The 20119-nt window shown below is 48.2% G+C and overlaps 1 protein-coding gene across 1 annotated transcript in view; it reads right to left on the bottom strand.

Annotated features, from left to right (window-relative positions):
* CACNA1E (calcium voltage-gated channel subunit alpha1 E) overlaps positions 1 to 20119 on the bottom strand; it is a 463628-nt gene that overhangs the window by 249684 nt on the left and 193825 nt on the right. The window contains exons 5-7 of the mRNA XM_045297985.1: positions 12919 to 13022; positions 11821 to 11973; positions 10140 to 10321 (exon numbers count right to left, since the gene is read on the bottom strand). Of these exons, the coding sequence (XP_045153920.1) occupies positions 10140 to 10321; positions 11821 to 11973; positions 12919 to 13022 (439 nt within the window). The remainder of the gene's footprint in view (positions 1 to 10139; positions 10322 to 11820; positions 11974 to 12918; positions 13023 to 20119) is intronic.

Genomic DNA, 20119 nt, shown 5'->3' with positions numbered 1-20119 from the left:
CTAGGTTGGAATCTCCACGGTCTTATCTTCTCCAATCAGGCTTCGTCTAGGAAAGGCTATGGGGCAGTTACACTCTGTCTTATGGAGTCACTGCATCGGAGTCCACTCGAAGGCACCCACCCACAGTGACCAATTTTATGGGAACAGATCACAAAGTTTTTCGCCTGCAGAGCTGCTGGGGAAATCGGAACCGCCAAGGGGTCACTGCACCCTGAAAGCCAACTCTCCACCTATTTGCACCCAAACCTGAGCCGTGAGTCCAGAGCAAAACGTGCCATGCTGACTGGTCTCGCAAGAACTGCATCACCACTAACCCCAAGTGGGTCCTGAGTGGCGCCCAGCGATCAGCTATATTTCCCTAATCTACTGACTCCCTCACACTCCCAGAAAATGACTCCACACCATCTTCTCAGACTTCCAACATTCTCCACCTGCCACCCTCCGCTAATGACCTTAGTTCTCATTTCATTGAGAAAACAGAAGCACTGAGAAGCGAATTCCCATACGCTTCCGCCACCACATCTACCCACATGCCAGCCTCTGCAGGCATTTGTTCTCCCGGTGCTAGGGATGAACGACAGGATCCGGTCTAAACCAAATTCCCCACCTCCACCATGCACTACATCCTATCCTCTCTCCCAGAGGCCAGAGGACGCTCCGAGGGCCATCATCCTCCCTCCCCTTCACCATCCATGTGTCTAACCTCTAAGGAATCACTGTACCAGCGAATCATTATACTGATTTTTTTCTACCATTTATGCCCATTTATGCTCCCTTTTGAAACAAACTCAAAACAATGGTCTATGCACCCTCTTTAATCCTATCTTACACTTTCTCTGAGCAAAGCGTTCACTTCAACAGCTCAACTCAAACTGCTTCTGGCATCCAGTGGCCGAGTCTTGGACCCATCTGAGCTGACACAGCAGCAGTACTTGACACTGCTGGACACCCCGAGACGGAGTCTTCCTCAAAGCACTTCCTTCACTTGGCCTTCAGGACACGAGCTCTCTGATTTTCAGCTTTCCTTTCTCATGGCACCCTCTCCGTCTTCTTGACTGATTCCTCAGCTCCCCAAACTCTTACCATTAAAACTCAGTCTGAGAACCTATTGCCTTCTCTGTTTATAGTTATTTCTTTGGTGGTCTCATCTAGTCTCTTGGCTTTATTTTATTTTTTTAATTTAATTTTTTTTCACTTTATTGGGGACTCTTACAATTCTTGTCACAATCCATACATCACCTTTGTGAATTTGTGCATATGTTGTCTTCGTTCTTTAGACATTTACTTTCTATTGAGCCCTTGGTATCAGCTCATCATAGTCTCTTGACTTTAAATGTCATATTATTGTTAATGTTAGATGGATCTTGGCTAAAAGCAGAGAATACCAGAAGGAAGTTTACTTGTGTTCTATTGACTCTTCAAAGGCATTGGACTGTGCGGACCACAGTAAACTGAGTATAACTTTGGGAAGAATGGGAATTCCAAAACTCTTCATTGTGCTCATGAGGAACTTGAACATGGGCTCAAGAGGCCATTTTGGGGACAGAATGGAGGAATACTACGTGGTTTAGAGTCAGGAAATGGGTACATCAGGGATTATCCTTTCACCATCCTTGTTCAGTCTATATACTGAGCATGTGATCAGAGAAGCTGGATCATAGGAAGAAGAATGTGGCATCGGGATTGGAGGAAAGCTGATTAACAACTTGAAATATGCAGACGAAACAAGTGCTTGGTGAAAGTGAGGAGGACTTGAAGCACTTGCTGAGGAAGAGCAGGGATTCCAGCCTTCCGTCTGGATTCTGACTCAACGTAAAGAAGACCCAAATCCTCACCACTGGCCCCGTAGACAACATCACAATCAATGGAGAAAAGCTTGAAGTTGTCAAGATTTTGTCTTGCTCGGATCCACAATGAACAATCATGGAAGCAGCAGTCAAGAGATCAGAAGATGAGTCGCGTTAGGTAAATCTGCTGCACAATACCTCTTTAGAGTACTGAAAAGCAAAGGTGTTACTCTGAGGACTAAGGTGTGCCTGATGCAAGCCACGGCATTTTCAATTGCTTCAGAAGCAGGTGAACATTGGACACTGACTGAGGAAGGCGGAAGAAGAAACGATGCATGTGAACGGGGATGCTGGAGAAGAAACAGAACGTCCTACGAACTGCTGGGACAAACTGATCTGTCTTAGAAGTACCACCAAGGTGCTCCCTAGAGGCCGGGATGGCAAGGCTTTGTCTTACATACTTCTGGCAGGTTGTCAGGAGAGAGGAGTCACTAGAGAACATCTGCTTGGTGAAGTGGAGGGGAAGCAGAAAGAGGAAGGCCCTCAGGGAGACAGATTGGCACCGTGGCACAGGGTCACCATGGGTCGGAACCGACTCAAAGGCACTTGACGACAACATCACTGAAAGCTCGATCTCTGGTGAAGGGGACCCCGGGACCCCAAGGTGGCTTATCCACCCCCTCCATACAGCGTCTATCTCCATGTCAAATAAGCATCCCATGGTTGACCTGCCCAGGCTGTGTCCTTAATTTGCCCCTACTAATCCACCCTCAAACTTTGCCAACAAATGGCAACTCCACCCTTCCTTCCAGTTTGCTCTCGCTCACACTTACGGCCATCCACCAGAGAACCCCGTGGTTCAACTTAAACCCACATTTCATCTCCTCTGCGGCTACCTCCCAAGTCCCAATTGCTGTCATCTCTGTCTTCGATCATTGCAACAGCCCACGTCCAGCCTCGGTCCTTTAGTATTTTGTTTTCCTTTCCAGAGAGGAGCTGTCAGTCATGTTTTGCAGGCATAACTCAGGTCACATCACTCTCCCCACCCCAACCCCCAAAGGCTCCAGGTGCTTCCCATCTAACTCAGAATGAAACCATAGTCTTTACAGTGGTCCACAAAGTTCAACAGGTTGGGCTGTCTGTTGGATGACCCGATCAGATCACCCCCAAGTTCACCGCTCACTTCTTGCACTCCGACCCACTGCCCTCCTCACTGTTCTTCAATACAGTTGGCAATGCCCGTCTCAGAAGCTCTGACCCACCGACCCGGACGCTCTTCCCCAGATAGCCTCGTGACCTAGTCCCTCCTTGAAGAAATAAAAAGTTTTTAGTTTGAAAGCCATCTTCTCAAAATGGTCTTCCCTGACCTCCCTACTTAAAGTTACAACCCCACCCACTATGGCATTCTGTGTCCCCCTAACCTGCTTTATCTTTCTCGTGTGGCACCCATTACTAGCTGACATACCCTACACCCTAGTGACTTATTTCATATTTATTTCCTTACTACCATGCCTGCTCGGTAAAGGCAAGGGCTTGTTTCTTTTATTCTCTACTGTCTCCCCAGACACCAGAAGAATAGTGCCAGGCCCAGCACAGTCACTTAATAAATATTTCCTGAATGAAGAATAAGTTAATGAAAGATTCTGTAATTATCTAAGCTCATAAACAGAAAAGAGAAAAAACTTGAGGGTAATTCCTTTACTGTGAATTCAGGAAATAATTTCTTTCACCTCTACCCTGTCCTGTCCTCAATGATTCCAGCAAGCAACTTGTCTCCCACAAAGCTGCTGGTGGTTTCGATCTGCTGACTCTGTGGATCACAGTCTAATGTGTAACCACTACACTACCAGGGCTCCTATAGGGAACAATCTCAGCAAAGCAGAAAGTGAACAGCTGTCAACCATTTAATAAATATTGACGATGTTTAGATTGAGATAAGAGAACCTACAAGAGGACATAGTTTAGGAAGCACTGTGCATCTATGAACGGTGATGGGAACGTTGGCAATGGGCATGGGTGATGGGTGCACAACCTGATGAATGTAATCAATATCACTGAACTATACGTGTTAAGACATGCTGAATTGTTGAGTCGTATGTCTATCTTGACCATAATTAAAATAAATAAACTGGCTTGTCTAATACATGATTAAGAAGGATGGAAGGAAAGGAGGAGTGGGGAGCGGGGAAAGCATGGGAAGGGAGGGGAGGGAAGAAAGGAAGGAACAGGAGGCATTAAGCACAAACTTCTGGGCACCCAGAAAGCGCCCAGACCGCGGGCTGTCTCTCTCAGCCCACAGCCAGTGGGCTCTCTCACCACCCTCCCCCCACAGCAAGACAAGCAACGCTGGCAGTCCCGACACAGAGAGGGCAGACGGACCTGCAGGGCTGGAGAAACAGCACAGGCCTCAGAAACGTCTGCATCGCGTGACTTTATCAACAGCGAGTGAGAAGAGATAGTGCTTAAGCTACAGAAAACGACTGGACTCTACAAGCAGAGATTTGAGTCACCGGAGCCTGGGAAACTGCAGTCTGTACAAGGAGGCTATACAAGAAGGTCATGGAAAAAATTACATCGTCGTTTAATTCCATTTGTCCGCGAACTTTCTGAAGCCTCCGCGTGCATTAGTCCTGACTGAAGAAAACAGGTGACTGACCTGAGTGCGAGAAGAGAAAGAAGACTCGGACCAGAATCAAGAGAGAGTCCGTTCCCGTCAGCCACATCTGGTGCAGATGAGAAGAGGCCAGAAGTTCAGCCCAGAGCCACAGCGGCTCTGTTGGGTGGAGAGTCCGGCACAGAAGGGCAGGGTGCTGCACTGCATTAAACGACCACGGTGAGCACGACTGCTGGCTCCCAGTGACCCCACAGGGCAGCAGAACCGCCCCACAGGGTTTTCTTGGTTATTCACTTCATGGGAGCAGACCACGGGGTCTTTGCAGGAGAAGACGAGGCTTTCTCCCTGGGAGCCCCTGGGTAGGTTCCCTTAGCAGCTGCGTGTTTAAATGTCATGCCACAGGGGCTCCTTTGCTGAGAGGAGAACTTGAAGGAGTGCACTCACTAAGTAAGTGTGGGGAGAGTTTGCAACTGGGGGATACCTTTGGGGAGGCAGTCACAACAGGAGCACAGCCAGCCCAACCGTAGACTGCTTTGCATTCTTGCCGCCAAAGGAGGGAGGGGAGCCAAGAACACACTTGGAGTTTGACCAAGCAGAGCTGAAGATCTAGTGGAGACTACATGGCGTGCACGTGATTCCAGGCTGTCCCAACGATGAGAACCCCTTACAATCACAGCGTTAGAGGGAGCGGTGCCACGTAATGGCTACCCATGGCAGACAAGGTCAAGGGGAAGCATTTCGGAAGAGTCCATGCAGCAGAAAAGGGATGCAAACAACTAGAGAAGCAGTTTAATTGTGTCTGTGAAGGTTAAAGAGAGCCCACGTGCCTGAGTGAGCTTCTGTGCAGCGTGTAAGCCTGAAGGCTCTCCTATTGGTCGGGGTGTTAATACTTCTTAATGTATTTGTTATCACCATTGACTAGAAGGGGCTTGCAAACACGGGGCAGGGCTCCCCTTCTCCCTGTGGCCTGTGTGAGGCAACGCACAGCCAGAAAAAGTGCACCTCCTCAGAATGAGGAGGAGGAGGAAGGTGGAAAAGAAGTTTCTTTGCGCCTCACTGACGGAGGCAGCAATCGTAATGGTGGTGATGGCATTATGCATGCTGAGACCTACAATCCACGGCCGCTGAGCCGATGCCGACTCATAGCGACCCTGAGGGGTGGAGCAGAACTACCCCAAGCAGGCTATAAATCGTCACAAAAGTCTAGTGCTTCCCCTTTCTCCCAGGGAGCAGCGGGGGCTTCCAACAGCCTGCCTTTCAGGTGAGCAGTCCGATGCTTAATCGACTGTGCCACCACCGGCCCTTTCAGTCTGAGAAGCCTTAAAAGTTCATGGGAAAATAGAAAGATAATGGAATATTCCATGAACTTTTGGAAGTCCCTTCCTATGTATCTCACTCACTGCCACTGAGTCGATGCCGGCTCACAGTGACCCTCTAAGGACAGGGCAGACCTGCCCCTGTGGCTCTCTGAGACCGTAACTCTGCACGGGAGCAGAAAGCTCCGTCTTTCTCCCGGGGAGCAGCTGGTGGTTTCAAACTGCTGACCTTGTTTGTGGTTAGCAGCCCCACACTTAACCATAAAGGATCCAATGCTCTTTTGTATGCATAAACATATATATGTGCATACATACTTTATTATATTAACTAATTATTGATAGTTAAATCCTTGGTGCGAAATCAAGTCTAATACAGATAGATAGGTAGAAGTTCATATCAAACCTGTTGACATCAAGTCTATTCCGACTCATATTGATCCTGAAGGACAGCCTAGAGCGGCCTCACCAGGATCCCCAGGCTGTCAGTCTTGGCAGCAGCACCTGCCCTAGCTTTTTCCCAAGGAACAGGTGGTGGGTCCCAACTCCTAGCCTTTCTGTTAGCACCAAGTACTTAACCACTGTGCCACTAGAGCCTGTTACAAGGAGATAGATAGATAGATAGATAGATGATAGATAGATAGATAGATAGATAGATAGATAGATAGATAGATAGATAGATAGATAGATAGATGTAGATGTATGATTCTGTGAGTTTGAAGGATTTTGTTGTTGCTACAAAGTTTGAAGTTCAAAAGAAAGAGACAACTATCCAGGTATCATTGACATAGGCTATCAGAAGCTGCGTACTTCAGACAAGATCTCAGGTAACCCTCATCTCATAGATTCCGTGGGTATAAGCACATTAAAAGGAAATAGCAGGTGGATTAGCCTGTACTATTTACACTTTATTTTCTCCCCTCCTATCTACCCACTCTTCTTTGCCAAGATAAATAGATGGATTTGAGCAAATGATGTGACTTCATTTATTGCAAGTCCCGTGTCCAACAGTACAGCATCCACTTCCATGGCCCTACCTACCTCAGGTGGCACACAAGGCTAACTCCAAGATGGGGGTCCAGCTCATGTACCCACACTCTGCCTGGGCGATGCTTTGCACATGGGCTCTCTGCTCAACCAAGCCCCCTCTCCGCTCCTAGGGAGCCAGACATCATCCCTTTTCCACCAGGTCAAAGCGGAATGCATGCTTCATCAGCTTCTCGTGAATCAGGGTAGAGCGGTGCTCCTGTTACTATCACCTCTGGCCGACGACTGTCACACCCTGCCCTTCGGGAAAAGTCATTTCAGGGTGGACATGACTTCATCTGCCGCATGGTCAACCAACTACTTCCTGGGAACCAACCCCACACTCAACTACTTCCACTGGCCCTCGCACCAAGCAGTATGGTTAGCAACAGGCCTTCAGTTCACGGTCCATGATGGACAGGCTGGAAGTCAGAGGAAGTGGGAGTCTAGGGTTCCAGGAAGAGCTTGTCAGCTTCCACTCCCTGCATCAGGGGAGCAAAACCAGGGGTTGGGCAAGGTCACTGCCTTTGTGTGTGACCTCCACATTGCTACAATTTCAGGAGGCAGACAACTGGAAAGGAATGAGCATTTTAAAAACAGACCATGAGAGCAGGAATTGTGGCATTTTTTCTTTTCCCTCTGTATTCGAAGGCCTATCACAGAGCATGGCACACAGTAGAGGCTCAATTAATACAAGGGAGTTTCAAAAAACTCATGCGAAATGGAATTGAAAGATGATGAAATTGCCCGACAGACAGTGTGAAGCGCCCTGACATATGCTAACAGAGTGACTTGAATGAACAAAGCAGGAGCCGAGGAGTGCTTTCTCGGTGTGTTCCTGCTTGTCTCGGTGCCACCGGAGCCTGGTCTCAAAAGGACCAGCAGATCACGCCTGCATCCTCAAGTGCCACACGTCCCCTTTCTGGCTCTCAATGCGTTTATCGCATCGCTTAGGTGAGTCAGCACATATAAAGAAAAGCCCCACAGCAACACCAGCCACTGTGGGGCCAGCGCTATGATTTACAGAAGCTCCAGGCTGGTCTGAGTGACAGGACCTGGAGCCGTCCTTCATGTCCCAAAGGGGGGGTGACTGAACTCATCAACCTCATGCCCCTTCCTTCCTACCTATTGCCCAGCCTCCTCTGGACTGGGGAGAATCCCAGAGTGTCCTCAAGATGCTCTGGGTCACGCTGACCCCGGGGTGGCTGGCCGTAAGCTGGTCCTTTGGGACTTCTTCGCTGTCTGTAGGGCTTTAGCACAGCAGGAGCATTTTTTTCTTCTTCTGCGGAGCTTTTCTGCCCTGCCCTGCATGTCCTACATGGGATGGACCCAGGGCAATCCCAGACATTTCCCAAGCACCTTCTTAGACTAGCCTTACGAAGTGCTTGCTCTTTGGGGATTATAATATGGTTAAGTCTCTCCTGAGCTATACTATGTTATTTCCCTCAAGAGGAGCGCTTCTAGAACAGCGGTGGTCAGCCTGTGGGTCGCGGGGTCGAACGACTCTTTCACAGGGGTCGTCTGAATCATAACAGTAGCAAAATTATAGTTGTGCAGTAGCAACGAAAATAATGTTATGGTTGGGGGTTGGGGGTGTCACCAAAACATGAGGAACTGTATTAAAGGGTTGCACCATTAGGAAGGCTGAGAACCACTGTTCTAGAACATATTGTGTGTAAGCCACCAAGTAGCCTTCCAAAAGGTGGAATCAGGTTTAAGATATCATCAAAGAGGAGAACTGAAGGAAAAGACAGGGCACATCAGGGTAAAGGCATGCAACGAGGGTGTGTATCAGAAGGGTGATCATTGCAGAGGCATTTATCTGCCTGGAGGACATCTGGAAGAGTGCACGCGAGTTCTTTGTGTGCACCCACTGCCATAGTCCACCTGCCCAAATTACACTGCCCACCCCTGGCTCCATCTGCATCCGCCTACATACCTCCCGATCTCAAATTAGAACATAGACTCTCTACCCTCCTGGATAACTTATTAATTTCAGACCAGAGGAGGAGGAAGAGACTTTGGTGATCACCCTAATCCCTGTCCTTATGCAGGAATCCCCTAGCCTCCCTGACATTAGACAGCCTTGCTTTGTGCACCAGCTCGGCATGCTGAACACGCTCAACTGTGAATCACCATGGGCACGTGAGGAGAGTACAGCTCACCAACTATGCAAAATCACACAAAAATCAAACTTTACGGAGAAGGGGCCTGGTGAGGCTTACAGTTAAGCATGCTTTTATACATTTCATGCCAGAGTTCATGAGAGTGGTTATATATTAGAATCAGCTTTAAGAAGGCTTTCAGAGTAAAGCTTTAAGAAATATCAGTGGCCAGCCCTTGCCCCTACGTACCCACTGCTAAAGAGTTTATTACAACTAATCATGACCTCATATGGGGTTGCTGAGGCTGTCGAGCTTTATTAAAACAGATGGTCTCATCTTTCTTCAGCGGAGCAGCTGGTGGGTTACCATGAAGCATAAGGTTAGCATTCGAACACTTACCCAAGAGCACCACCAGGGCTCCTTCCCAGCGCTCTATAGTCTAACTCACTGCCTACGAGGCGATTCTGGTTCACAGTGACCCTACGGGATGAAAAACAACTGTCCTAGGGGGGTGCTGGGATGAACTCTTTACAGAAGTAGAAAGCCTCATTTTTCTCCCACAAAGAGGCTGCTGGTTTCACACTACTGACCTTTCACTTAGCAGCCCAACATATAACCACTATGCCACCACTAACATAGTCATAGTTCATTGATCTGGGCCTAAGCAATGTGATTTTTTTTTCAAGCTTCCAGCTGATTCTCACGTGCAGAGAGATCTGAGAGTCATTGTAACATCTCCCCAACCCAGTGGTTAGCATTTTGAGGACCCTCATCACCGAGCATGGCCATCGGGTCCATTCTGACTCACAGAAACCCTATTATTTTGAAGACCAAACCAAAACCAAACTCATGGCCATAGAGTTGGACAGCAACCAAGAAATGTGCATCTCTTGGCACCCTTCCCTGTATCCTACCACGTCAAACCTGTAGCAGACCACACTACATAACTGCTAAATGGATCTGATTTAACTCGTGTGTGCCCCTATCCAATGTGGGATGCCATTTGCTAATTGTATTAAGAAGCTGTGTACTTCCACTTAGCAAGAAACCAGACGGCGGTGAGACAGAAACTGCTCAGATTTCCCCGGGTTGAGTCTACACCCCCACGCACTCAGAGCCAATGCTGACATGCAGCCAGTAGGTGCAGATTAGCTGAGCCACTGTTTACAGCAAGCATTCGTTCTTGAGAGAGCCTATCTCCAACACATCATTGCCTCCTTTTCATTATTAACCCCGGCACATCCCTTTCCTCCTCCAGACTAGCCAAACACGGCCCCTCTGCAGCTCCACTCACATTGTACAGCACGGTGGTCCACCCTTCCATGGTGATGCACTGGAATACAGTCAGCACAGCAAAAAGGATGTTGTCAAACTGCGTGATCCCATCGTTGGGGCCGATCCAGTCCTTGCATTCATAGCCAGCTGGGCAGCCCTGCACACCACATGGGTGAGGGGGGTCAAATCCTTCTAGAATACCTGGAGGGTGGGGAACAAGTCAAATGGTATTTAGCATGAGCTACGAATGACCCTAGGGTGCCACATACCAGCAGTTCTATTTCCTATAGAAAACGGGTTGCCCTTCTGGTTCTCTGGCCTCTCTGTTCTTCACGGTCCACAGAGGCTGTGTTCCAATCAGTGTTTCCCAATCTCTTATGAAAAAGAAGCCTCTTCTCCACATGTCCTCCCAATTTCTGCAGGTCACCCCTCTGCCTTCCTTGGCAGTCCCACAGCCATGGAGAGGACTGGCTCATGCCAAAGAATCTGTGGGGAAGGCAGAGCCTTCTGATTTCCTAACTCCAGCCTTTCTGGTTTCCTCTGAGACAGTCATTTATCAACTAGAGGCACTTTCTCAAAACCCAATGCACTGCCATTGAATCGAGTATGTCTCATAGGGACCCAACAGGACACAGGAGAGCTGCCCCCTGTGGTTTCTGAGACTAACTATTTGCAGGAGTGAAAAGCCTCATCTTTCTCCCGCTGAGTGGTGGTGGTTTCAAACTGCTGACCTTGCTGTTAGTACCCACGATGTCACCTGGGATGCTCAGTGTAGGTCAGCAGTTTAACACTACCAGTTGCGCTGCAGGAGAAAGACGAGGCTTTCTGTCCCCGTACAGAGCTGCAGCCTCAGCTCCCCCAAGGGGCGATTCTCCTCTGCTCTCCGGGGCCATGACGAGTTGGAATCACCTGGACGGCAGAGCCCCTCAGCAGGCACGAACTCGCTGCTTTCCCAGCTCTCCCTACTTCTGGTCTTGAACAAAAATGAAACACAAAACTCTGCGGTAGAATGCGTCCTTTGACGATTCCTTTCCCCAGAAAAAATGTACGGTTCGTCTGATGGGGATGATTCCACCAGTAGTGTCCTAGCGACACTACTCAACGCAACAAGAACGAGTGAGATACACAGAACGAGTGTCTGTGCCCCACCAGGAGCCAGGCCCAAGGCGCCCTCCTTCTTACACGTGCACACTCACAACATCGGGAGATGGAGCGCGCACGCATGTGTGTTGCGGGGGTGGGGGTGGGGGTCCTTCATAGTTCTGGCGTGATTTAAATCTGCTTTCCCTCCAGGGCCCTAGATCCCTGTGTCTCATTGGCCTGTGGGGAAAAACAGCCATTGTCAACAGGTGATTGCTTCAGACAGGTGAAATACTCCTTTTAGGTGCCTTCTGAGAGAATTCTACCATTGGATGAGAGCATTCAGAGCCTCTATTTGAAATCCTCCAAATGCAACCCTGAAGCGAGTATTTGCTTTGCCCTATCAGGGTCAAATAGGGAACTTTCAAGACTGACCGTGCCTCTAAGGGCTATTGACCATAGGTCCCTCAAACTTCTGATTCTAATCCCTGCCTTGAGATAGAACATACTTATCCAAGCAGCCTCAGGATGTCCCCTAATCTCACTCCCCACCCCCTACCCCACCAAGGGCCAGAGGGCAGAGGCCGGGAGGAAGGCGAAGAGGGGCAAAGTGACCGCACCTGAATTGTTCATGAAGCACGCTCGGTGCAGCTTCCCACTGTAGAACTCCAAGCCGATGATGGCGAACATCAGAATGGCAAAGAAGAGCAGAAGGCCGATCTGCAGCAGAGGCACCATGGCCTTCATGATGGACTTCAGAACAATCTGCAGGCCTGGAGGAAAGAAAGAGCGACACATGGGCTCCACTCGTGGGCAGCCAGGCCCCACTGACCCTGTCCTAGCAGGAGAAGAGCACACCTGTGTCCTGAGATGACAATGACAAGGCCCACAAAGATAAGCAGGGCAAGTCAAGCCAAATGCTCCCATCGTCCTCTCCTCCACCTCACCATCCCCGATGATTCACGTGCCCTGAGCCCTTCCCCTCCTTTGTTCCATCGACATTTTGGGTTGCGCACTGCCAGGGGAAGGGCACCGAGTACAACCACTGCCAATTAAATGCTATGATCTTTTGACCCAGAAATTGCATTTCTAGGATCAGGCCTAAACAAATCATCAGATATTCGAATGAAGAATTAAATGAACAGATGCTTTCTACAGTCCTGCAAATAGTTTCAAAAGCAATTAAAATAACCTAAATACCAAGCAACGTACATGTAGCCAAGTAAACCATGACGCATATTAAAACAGACAATGATGCTTATTTTTAAAAGCATATTTTTGAAGTGCTTTTTATGTCAGGAAAATAAAATACTTATGGCAGGATCCGAAATTATATGTATGATATGCTATGACTCCCATTATATGAGGGTGTCCAAGGAAAAGCACAAATGAAAAGAATACAAAAAATGTTTATCAAAGTTACTTCAGAATGATAGCATAGTACATGCTTTTCCCTTTTCTTTTATTCGTTCTAATACTTTCCCAATTTTTTCTTAAAGTTTCCATTATTTTTTTAATCTGAAAGGTTTCTTTTAAGCTCTTAAATTGAAATATGAAATGTCTTATCAGACTCTTGAATCCCCACTGTTTGTAACAACTGGGGTGTCCTTCCAGGAGTTAATGCCTTCTTGTATGTCCCCAATTCCCCTTGACCCGGTCCAGGTGGGGGACCGCAGGGCGGGGTGAGCAGCGCAGAGAGTGGGCGGGCAGGTGCTCACTAGGGATCCCTGACACGAGCTTCAGCGGCCTCAGCACGCGCACAGCCCTCAGGGTCCTCAGGTCCACGTGTGTGTTGAAGTGGGTCCCCGCTGTGGCCAGGATGCTGCAGGAGGAGAAGCACAAGGGCAAGGTTACGACGGCTGGCATTCCCCCTGTGCCCACACACGGGGAAGCTGGGTTGGGGCAGGAGCCGCCTGGAAAGCACACGCAGAGCTGACGCCAGCTGCATGTGGGCGCACCTGAGCGTGGGTGAATCACCAGTGGATCTCAGCGGAATTAAATTTAGCCTGCTGGGTTTCACTTGGCGAGAACAGGAGAACGAATCACCCGTCTGGAATCACAAACCCACATCGTGAGCAAACACAGGTCTCCAGCATCTGTCCCGCTCCGACCTTCTTCCCTACTCTGCCCCTGACCCTCGCCAACTTCCTTTCCCTTTTCCAACCTACCAAGATCCTCACTATTTTTATTTAAAAACTACTTTTTTAATCAGCCTCCTGTCTCCTTCAGGAAGTTTTTGTGGATTGATTCCAGCAAAAGAGTAGTGAAGAATTCTCTTCTTCACACCTTGAAACTAAGAATTTTTACCAAGCAAATTTTTACCAAGAATTTTTACCAAGAAGCCACCCGCCACTTGCTGGAGAAAGCCAAGGCTTTCTACTTCCTCAAACTGCACTGGTCGCCAAAGGCACTGATTGACATAGATTGAGCATCTTTGCTTTCCTTGCTTCCATCTGAACTCAGAAACAAGCACACACAAGAATAAATCCATATGATTCCTATTAGATGGTAGACACCAGCATTTAAGTATTCAGGAAAGGCACAGAGTCGGAAGAGCTGGGCTTAACTCTTAACTGATTCACTTGAGAACTGGGTGACTTAAGGAAAGTGATTCAATCTCTAGGAGCTTCACGTTCCTTCATCTACAAAATTGGGGAGTATCTCGGCCTGAATATCCAAATGAAATCGTATGGTATTGAAAGTCATGAGTGTTCTATAAACGATGATAGCCAAACAGACACTTGTCCCACGCAAATATTAGTAATAATTGGTTGGGCTACATTGTTCTCCTCTCTATAGGAACTTTTCTTTGTCTCTCTCCTAACCTCCACGGGACAATATTGGCAATCTGGAACCACAGGAGAATGAGTTATTCAGAAAAAAGGAGTTTTCTATGCAGTTGAAGGGTGGCAAGAATAATCTGTTGTTTAATTATATTTAGTGAACACCTGCTAAGGACTTAAAATATGTATGAAAGAAGACACCCAAAGTCCCTTCAACCATGACGTGCTGTCAGTATTTGAAAGAAAAGTACAGGCTGTGAGGCTCTTGGAAGCAGAGGTCCAAGTAACAGATCCAGGAAAATACAATCATACACAATCACTCTGAAATAAGCCTCACTGGCCAACAACACAGTGAATGGCATTGGGAGCTAGTAAACTATTCAACTTTCAACCTATTAAGTATAGACAGTTGAACTGTTTACTTAGAAGTACAGACGGTTCCTACACTCAGTTGAAGGCTGATTTAGATGACCAGTAGAGCTGTTTTTCAACTTTGTGGTTGTTGTCAATTGCCGTCAACATAGCCATTTCCTGGCAACCCCACGTGTAACAGAAAGAAACACTTCTGGTCCTAAGCCATCTCCAGGCCCACTTTTGCGGCTACTGTGTGTTTTGAGGGCCTTCTAAACGAGAGGGCTCATCCCCTCACACTGTATCAGCCAACCCGCCGCTGCTACAGGCTTGTCACTGGCTAGCTGTCAGAAGTTGGGTACCAATTCTTTCTTCCTGTCTTAGTCTGGAAGCTCCACTGACCACGGATGACTGCTGGTATTTGAAATAGTAGGGGTATAGCTCCAAGCATCGCAGCAACACAGTTTAGCAAACACTCAAACTCACTGTCAATAAGTCGACACTGACTCATAGTGACCTTGCAGGACAAAGTAGAACTGCCGGTTTGAGTTTCCAGGACTGTAACTCTTTATGGGGGAAGGCCCCGTCTCCTTCCCAAGGAGTGGCTGGTGGGTTCAAACTGCTGGCCTTACAGTTAGCAGCCTAGCGTGTAAGGTAGGACACCACCAAGGTTCTCAAACTCTACATTAGGTAGGTGTCAAAACGCTGCTAAGAACCAGAAAGAAAGCAAACTGTCACAAGGGATTATCGTATGTAAGTATCTACACCCTCGTGGCACAGTGGGTTACACCCGGGGCTGTGATTAAGCACAGCATCAGCAGATTGAAGCCACCCGCCACTTGCTGGAGAAAGCCAAGGCTTTCTATTTCCTTAAAGAATTATAGTCACTTCCTGCAGTACATCCCTGAGCAGAAGCCACATGGACCTACCCCGATGCAGCCCTGGGTGCTGAAGCAGCCGTGTGGAGACCCCTGCCAGCACTGAGATGCTTACACATTCACTGACTCGGCTTTCCTCCTGCAGTCGGCATCATTACGTGTGCTTTGTGAGATGGAGGAGGACTTTGTGGATTGGTGTCGTCCATATGGGTTAATGTTGGACGTGTGGGCTTGGACAGCACTGGGTAGGGATGTTTTCTTGATGTGCACTTACCCTTTATATAAAACTCCCTCATTCATGAAAAAAAAAAAAAGAGAGAGAATTATAGTCTCGGAAACCCACAAGGACAGTCCTACTCCATCCTAGTGAATTTTGCCTCCATTTCCCCGGACTAAACTTCCACACCTTCACGTAAACAGGAAGGCTTAGGGAAAATCGAAGCGTAGCGAACGCAAGGAGAAAGGGAAATGAGGACCGGATATTTGACGGGAATAGGAACCACTAGGCAGCACGGAGAGAGAGCAATTTGAAGGGTGGGCGCATTGATCGGGTGGCTGTTGCACTAGTTCTGCTAGCAGAGGCAGCTTGCCCTCTGCCTAATGGTGAGACCCCCTTCTCTCAGCTCATGCTCCCTCACCGACACGGGGGCAGCCCTCTGGGCGGCTCTGTTTCCTAGAACACCCAGATCCACGGGAGATGCTCTTACATATCATTAAAGGACTTTGAGAAAGCAAGGTTTTACAAAGACGCTTTCCTCCCCACCTGGAGAGGCAAGGGCAGAGGGACCAAAGGCAAAGGCCAGAAGGCACAACTGCAGCAGCGAGAAGAGATGGTGGAGGGGAGAGAGAACGAAAATGCAGAGAGGAAAACAAGAAGAGAGGAAAGCTGGCGAAGGAGCGGCTGTCCGATAAAGAAGGGTGTTCCCACGGGGAAGAGAACAAAAGCAAATCCAGGAAGGTCAGCATGGAGTGACCCAGGCAAAGGAAGACCTGGAGGAACACAGGCGTTGAAGGCAACAAAGGTAATTCATAGGCACAACCCTACAATATTGGCCACAAAAACCGCCTTCCAGTGATGCATCAACGTGCAAGCTGAACAGGGGTGGCCAGGCAAGTGAAGTCGTAGTCACAAATGTGCTGAGGTTCAATGAAGACATTTTCCACATGTGTATGTGTATGTGCTGCAAATATATCAATCAGTATAACAGACACGCCCCCCCCCCAACTCCCTGCCGTCTAGTCCATTCCGACTCACAATGACCCCACAGAGCCGGGCAGAACTGCCCTGTGGGTTTCTGAGGCTGTGACTCTTCATGGGAGGAGAGAGCCTCGTCTTTCTCCCACGGAGGGGCTGGTGGTTTCAAACTGGCTGGCTGTTCAACATGTAATCGCTCCGGGACCGGGGCCAACTTCTGGTACCTTCTTAGACATAACGCGCACCTTGAGGGCATGAGTCACTATGCCCACCTTTCCTCCAGTAAGGGGGCTCTCCACTGAACCGTTTGCCCTAGGCTTCCCAATTCCTACTGAATTAATCCCTGAGGGGGTGGTACTTCTAATCCAGCGATGGTATCCACCTGTTAGAATCAGTGGCAATGGAATTCTTAAGAGAAAAATTGCAGAAGAAAGGCACTTTGTACTCCCATAAAAATATTTTACCACCTCCATCACTGTCTTTACCACATCCCAGAGAAATGTTCACCTGTTTGGGGGCAAAGAAATTAGGCAAAGCTCAGTATCATCAGACAGAAGAAGGTCAGGGGCGGATTGTGAACAATCAATTATACCTATGCAAGTTCAAGGTGATGCTGAAGAAAACTAAAATGGTCCACTGGAGCCAAAGTAAAACCCTGAGTACCCCAGCTGAATTGACAGACCACCTCGAGGACAGTTTTGGGAAGACATCAACGACACCATTCATGAAGAAAGCAGAAGGTCGTTCGAAAGACAGGAAAGCAAGAAAAGACCGAATGAATGCCAGAAGAGACTCTGAACTTGCTCTTGAATACAGAGTAGCTAAGGCAAAGGGAAGAAATGATGAGGTAAAGGAATAGAACAGAAAATTTCAAAGGGCAGCTTTGAAAGAAGCTACAAGAAGACAAAGAAAAGTATTACAATAAATGTGCAAAGACCTGAAGTTAGAACATTAAATGGAAAAAACACATTCAGCATTTCTCAGCCTGGAAGAATTGGGGGAAAAAATGCAGGCCTCAAGTTAGAAAGTGGAAGGATTCTATAGGCCAAATATTGAGTTATGCAAGAAGCACAAAAGGCAAATGTAAAGAACACAGCCTCGCTGTACCAAAAAAGAAATGTCAAACCATTTCAAGAGGTTCATGTGAGCTGATGGTATGGAAAAAAGAAGTTCAAGCTGCACTGAAAACACCGGTTTTAAAACACCCCAAAAACCAGGCTCTAAGAACTCAGGGAATACCAGCTAAGCATTTTAACCAACAGCTGCAATGCTGGAAGCACTCAGTCTTCTGTGCAAGGAATTTGGATGACAGCTAACTGTCTAAGAGGTTGGACAGAGATCCATATCTGTGCTCATTCCAAAGGAAAGTATGGCTTACACCGCAACATAAGAAAACAAAAATTCTCACAACTGGACCAACAAGCATCACCAAGATAAAGAGAGTGAAGACTGACGTTATCAGGAATTTCATTTTATGAGGATCGACAGTCTACACCCACGAGGCAGTGGTCAAGAAGCCAATTTATTGCATTGTGCCACTCCGCCACGGCAGACCTCCTTTACAGGGTCAAGACGCAGAGATGTCACTGTGAGGATTAAAGCTGTCTGACCCAAGCCATCATATTTTTAATTGCCTTAGGCTAAGTGTCCATGGGAAAGCTGGACGGTTCATAAGGGACACGGAAGCGATGATGTATCTTTGAACTACGATGCTGATGAAGAATATTGACTATGGCATGGACTTCCAGAAGAACAAACAGATTTGGCTTGGAGGAATTCCAATCGAGTGCTCCTTAGAGGTTGGACTTTGAACGTGTTATCAAGAGGAACCAGCCGCTGCAGGAGGAAATCACGCTTGGGAATGCAGCAGGTCAGCCCAAAGGAGTACATACTCACATCAATGCAATGGAATGGCACCGTGGCCGCACCACCTGGCTCAGTCACAGCAATGATTGTGAGGATGGTGCAGGACTGGGCGGTTTGCTTCCATTGTCGCTCTGAGCCGCAGCCACCCGACGACCCCGGATCAAAAGAGCAGACCCACACCTCATCTGTGTGAACTCCTCTGCCATTCCCATTCGATGTGAAAGCCCTGCAAATGTACCTACTGTTCTTATCACTTCTATATTCCACAAACAATAAGAGATAATCAAGGAATGCGTCCGGATAGACTGCACTGGACACTAATGAATTTGCTGACGCTGAGATCCAATGGAGAGAGACGCATATGCACACACCACTGAAGTGCATCCCAGTATCGAGTTAATAAAAGCCTCAGCTCTCCATTGCCCCAAGAGGCTTAAGTGTGAGTTCTCCAGGAGCAGACCCTGGAGCTCCCCCTTCTTTTATGACCACAAGGGCAGAGACAGCGGAGAGCTCTGTACTCGGAGGGCTGATTAATTATTACCTCACCCACAAAGCAGACGATACAGGAAGAGCAAACCCACAGAGTCAACATCAGCGGGGAAGGGAAAAGGGTTAGGGTGTTCTGCATGCAGTAAAGGTTCACTCACTCTTTCCTGATTAATGTCACAGGCCATCCCTGCCTCTACTGCTTTGGCCTCTATTGTTAGCAGAGAAGAAAAGGTGTCTCCTAGTGGTACAAATGGGCTTGTCTATTAACCCAAAAGTTAGAGGTCCATTTGAGTATACTCAGAGGTCCTGTGCAAGAAAGTTCTGGTGATCTCCTTTTGAAAAATCGGCCACTGAAACCTTAGGTACTAAGCACATAAGCCCTGGAGGGCAACATGTGAACTGAACAAAGAGAGGGCGCTGTGTGGGTTCAATGCTGTAAGGCACCAGTGCTTCAAGGTCATGGCCTTGACTACTGAGGCACAGCAAAGCAGAAGGCAGAGGTGATGCTCTGGTGGATCAACCATGGTGCCCCTCCCCACGTCAATCATCCAAAGACTTCATCAGTCCCGCCTTCCTTTAGACCAATTCAGGGCCTCCTGAGAATGCAGGTCTCACCTCTCTCGGCCGGAGCGTCTCTGACTCTCACACTTGAAGGGCTGGAGTCAAGGCCTTATGCAGTGGGCTTAGGTTCATGGTTGCAGATAAAGTATAGGGCGCCTGGTGCGATTTGTTTAGGCTTTCAGTATCTGACAATGCTTCCATGCTAGACATAAGGTTTTCAGCAGCGTCTTCCTTCAAAGTAGGGAGCCAATTCCTTCTTCACTGTCCATTCCTAATCTGGAAGCTGCACGGAAACCTGTTCATTTTGGGTAGCCCTGTTGCCATTCTAAATACCAGTGACATAGCTTCCAGCATCCCACACAGCAACACCCAAGCCACCACAGTGTGACAGACTGATTGACAAGTGGTGGTGTCAAGTGACTGGAACTGGAGCATTTGAATGGCGGTGCTGGTGAAGAGTATCCCAAGTATCACGGACTGCTAATGAACAACCCTTTCTGTGTGGAAAGAAGGAGGCCGGAGTGCTCCCTGGAGGGAAGGATGGTTAAGACTTCGTCTTACATACTTTGGACACAGGGGCAGGAGAGACATGTTTGGTAAAGTAGAGAGGCAGAGAAGGAGGGAGGCCCTCAAGGAGATGGGCTGACACCGTGGCTGCATCCATGGGCTCAGGCCCAGGAACCACTGTGAGGATGGCGCGGCACCATAGTGTTTCGTTCTGGTGTGCGTAGGGTCACTGTGGGTCAGAGCTGACTCGATAGTACCTAACAACAACAACAACAGCAACAGGTGACGT

This window comes from Echinops telfairi, unplaced genomic scaffold, assembly GCF_000313985.2.
Source record: "Echinops telfairi isolate 266 unplaced genomic scaffold, ASM31398v2 ScPeMD7_7424;HRSCAF=8462, whole genome shotgun sequence".
In the NCBI taxonomy this organism is placed as follows: Eukaryota; Metazoa; Chordata; class Mammalia; order Afrosoricida; family Tenrecidae; genus Echinops; species Echinops telfairi.
The sequence above is the reverse complement of the archived record's forward strand: the minus strand, read 5'-3'. Positions and strand labels throughout refer to the sequence as shown.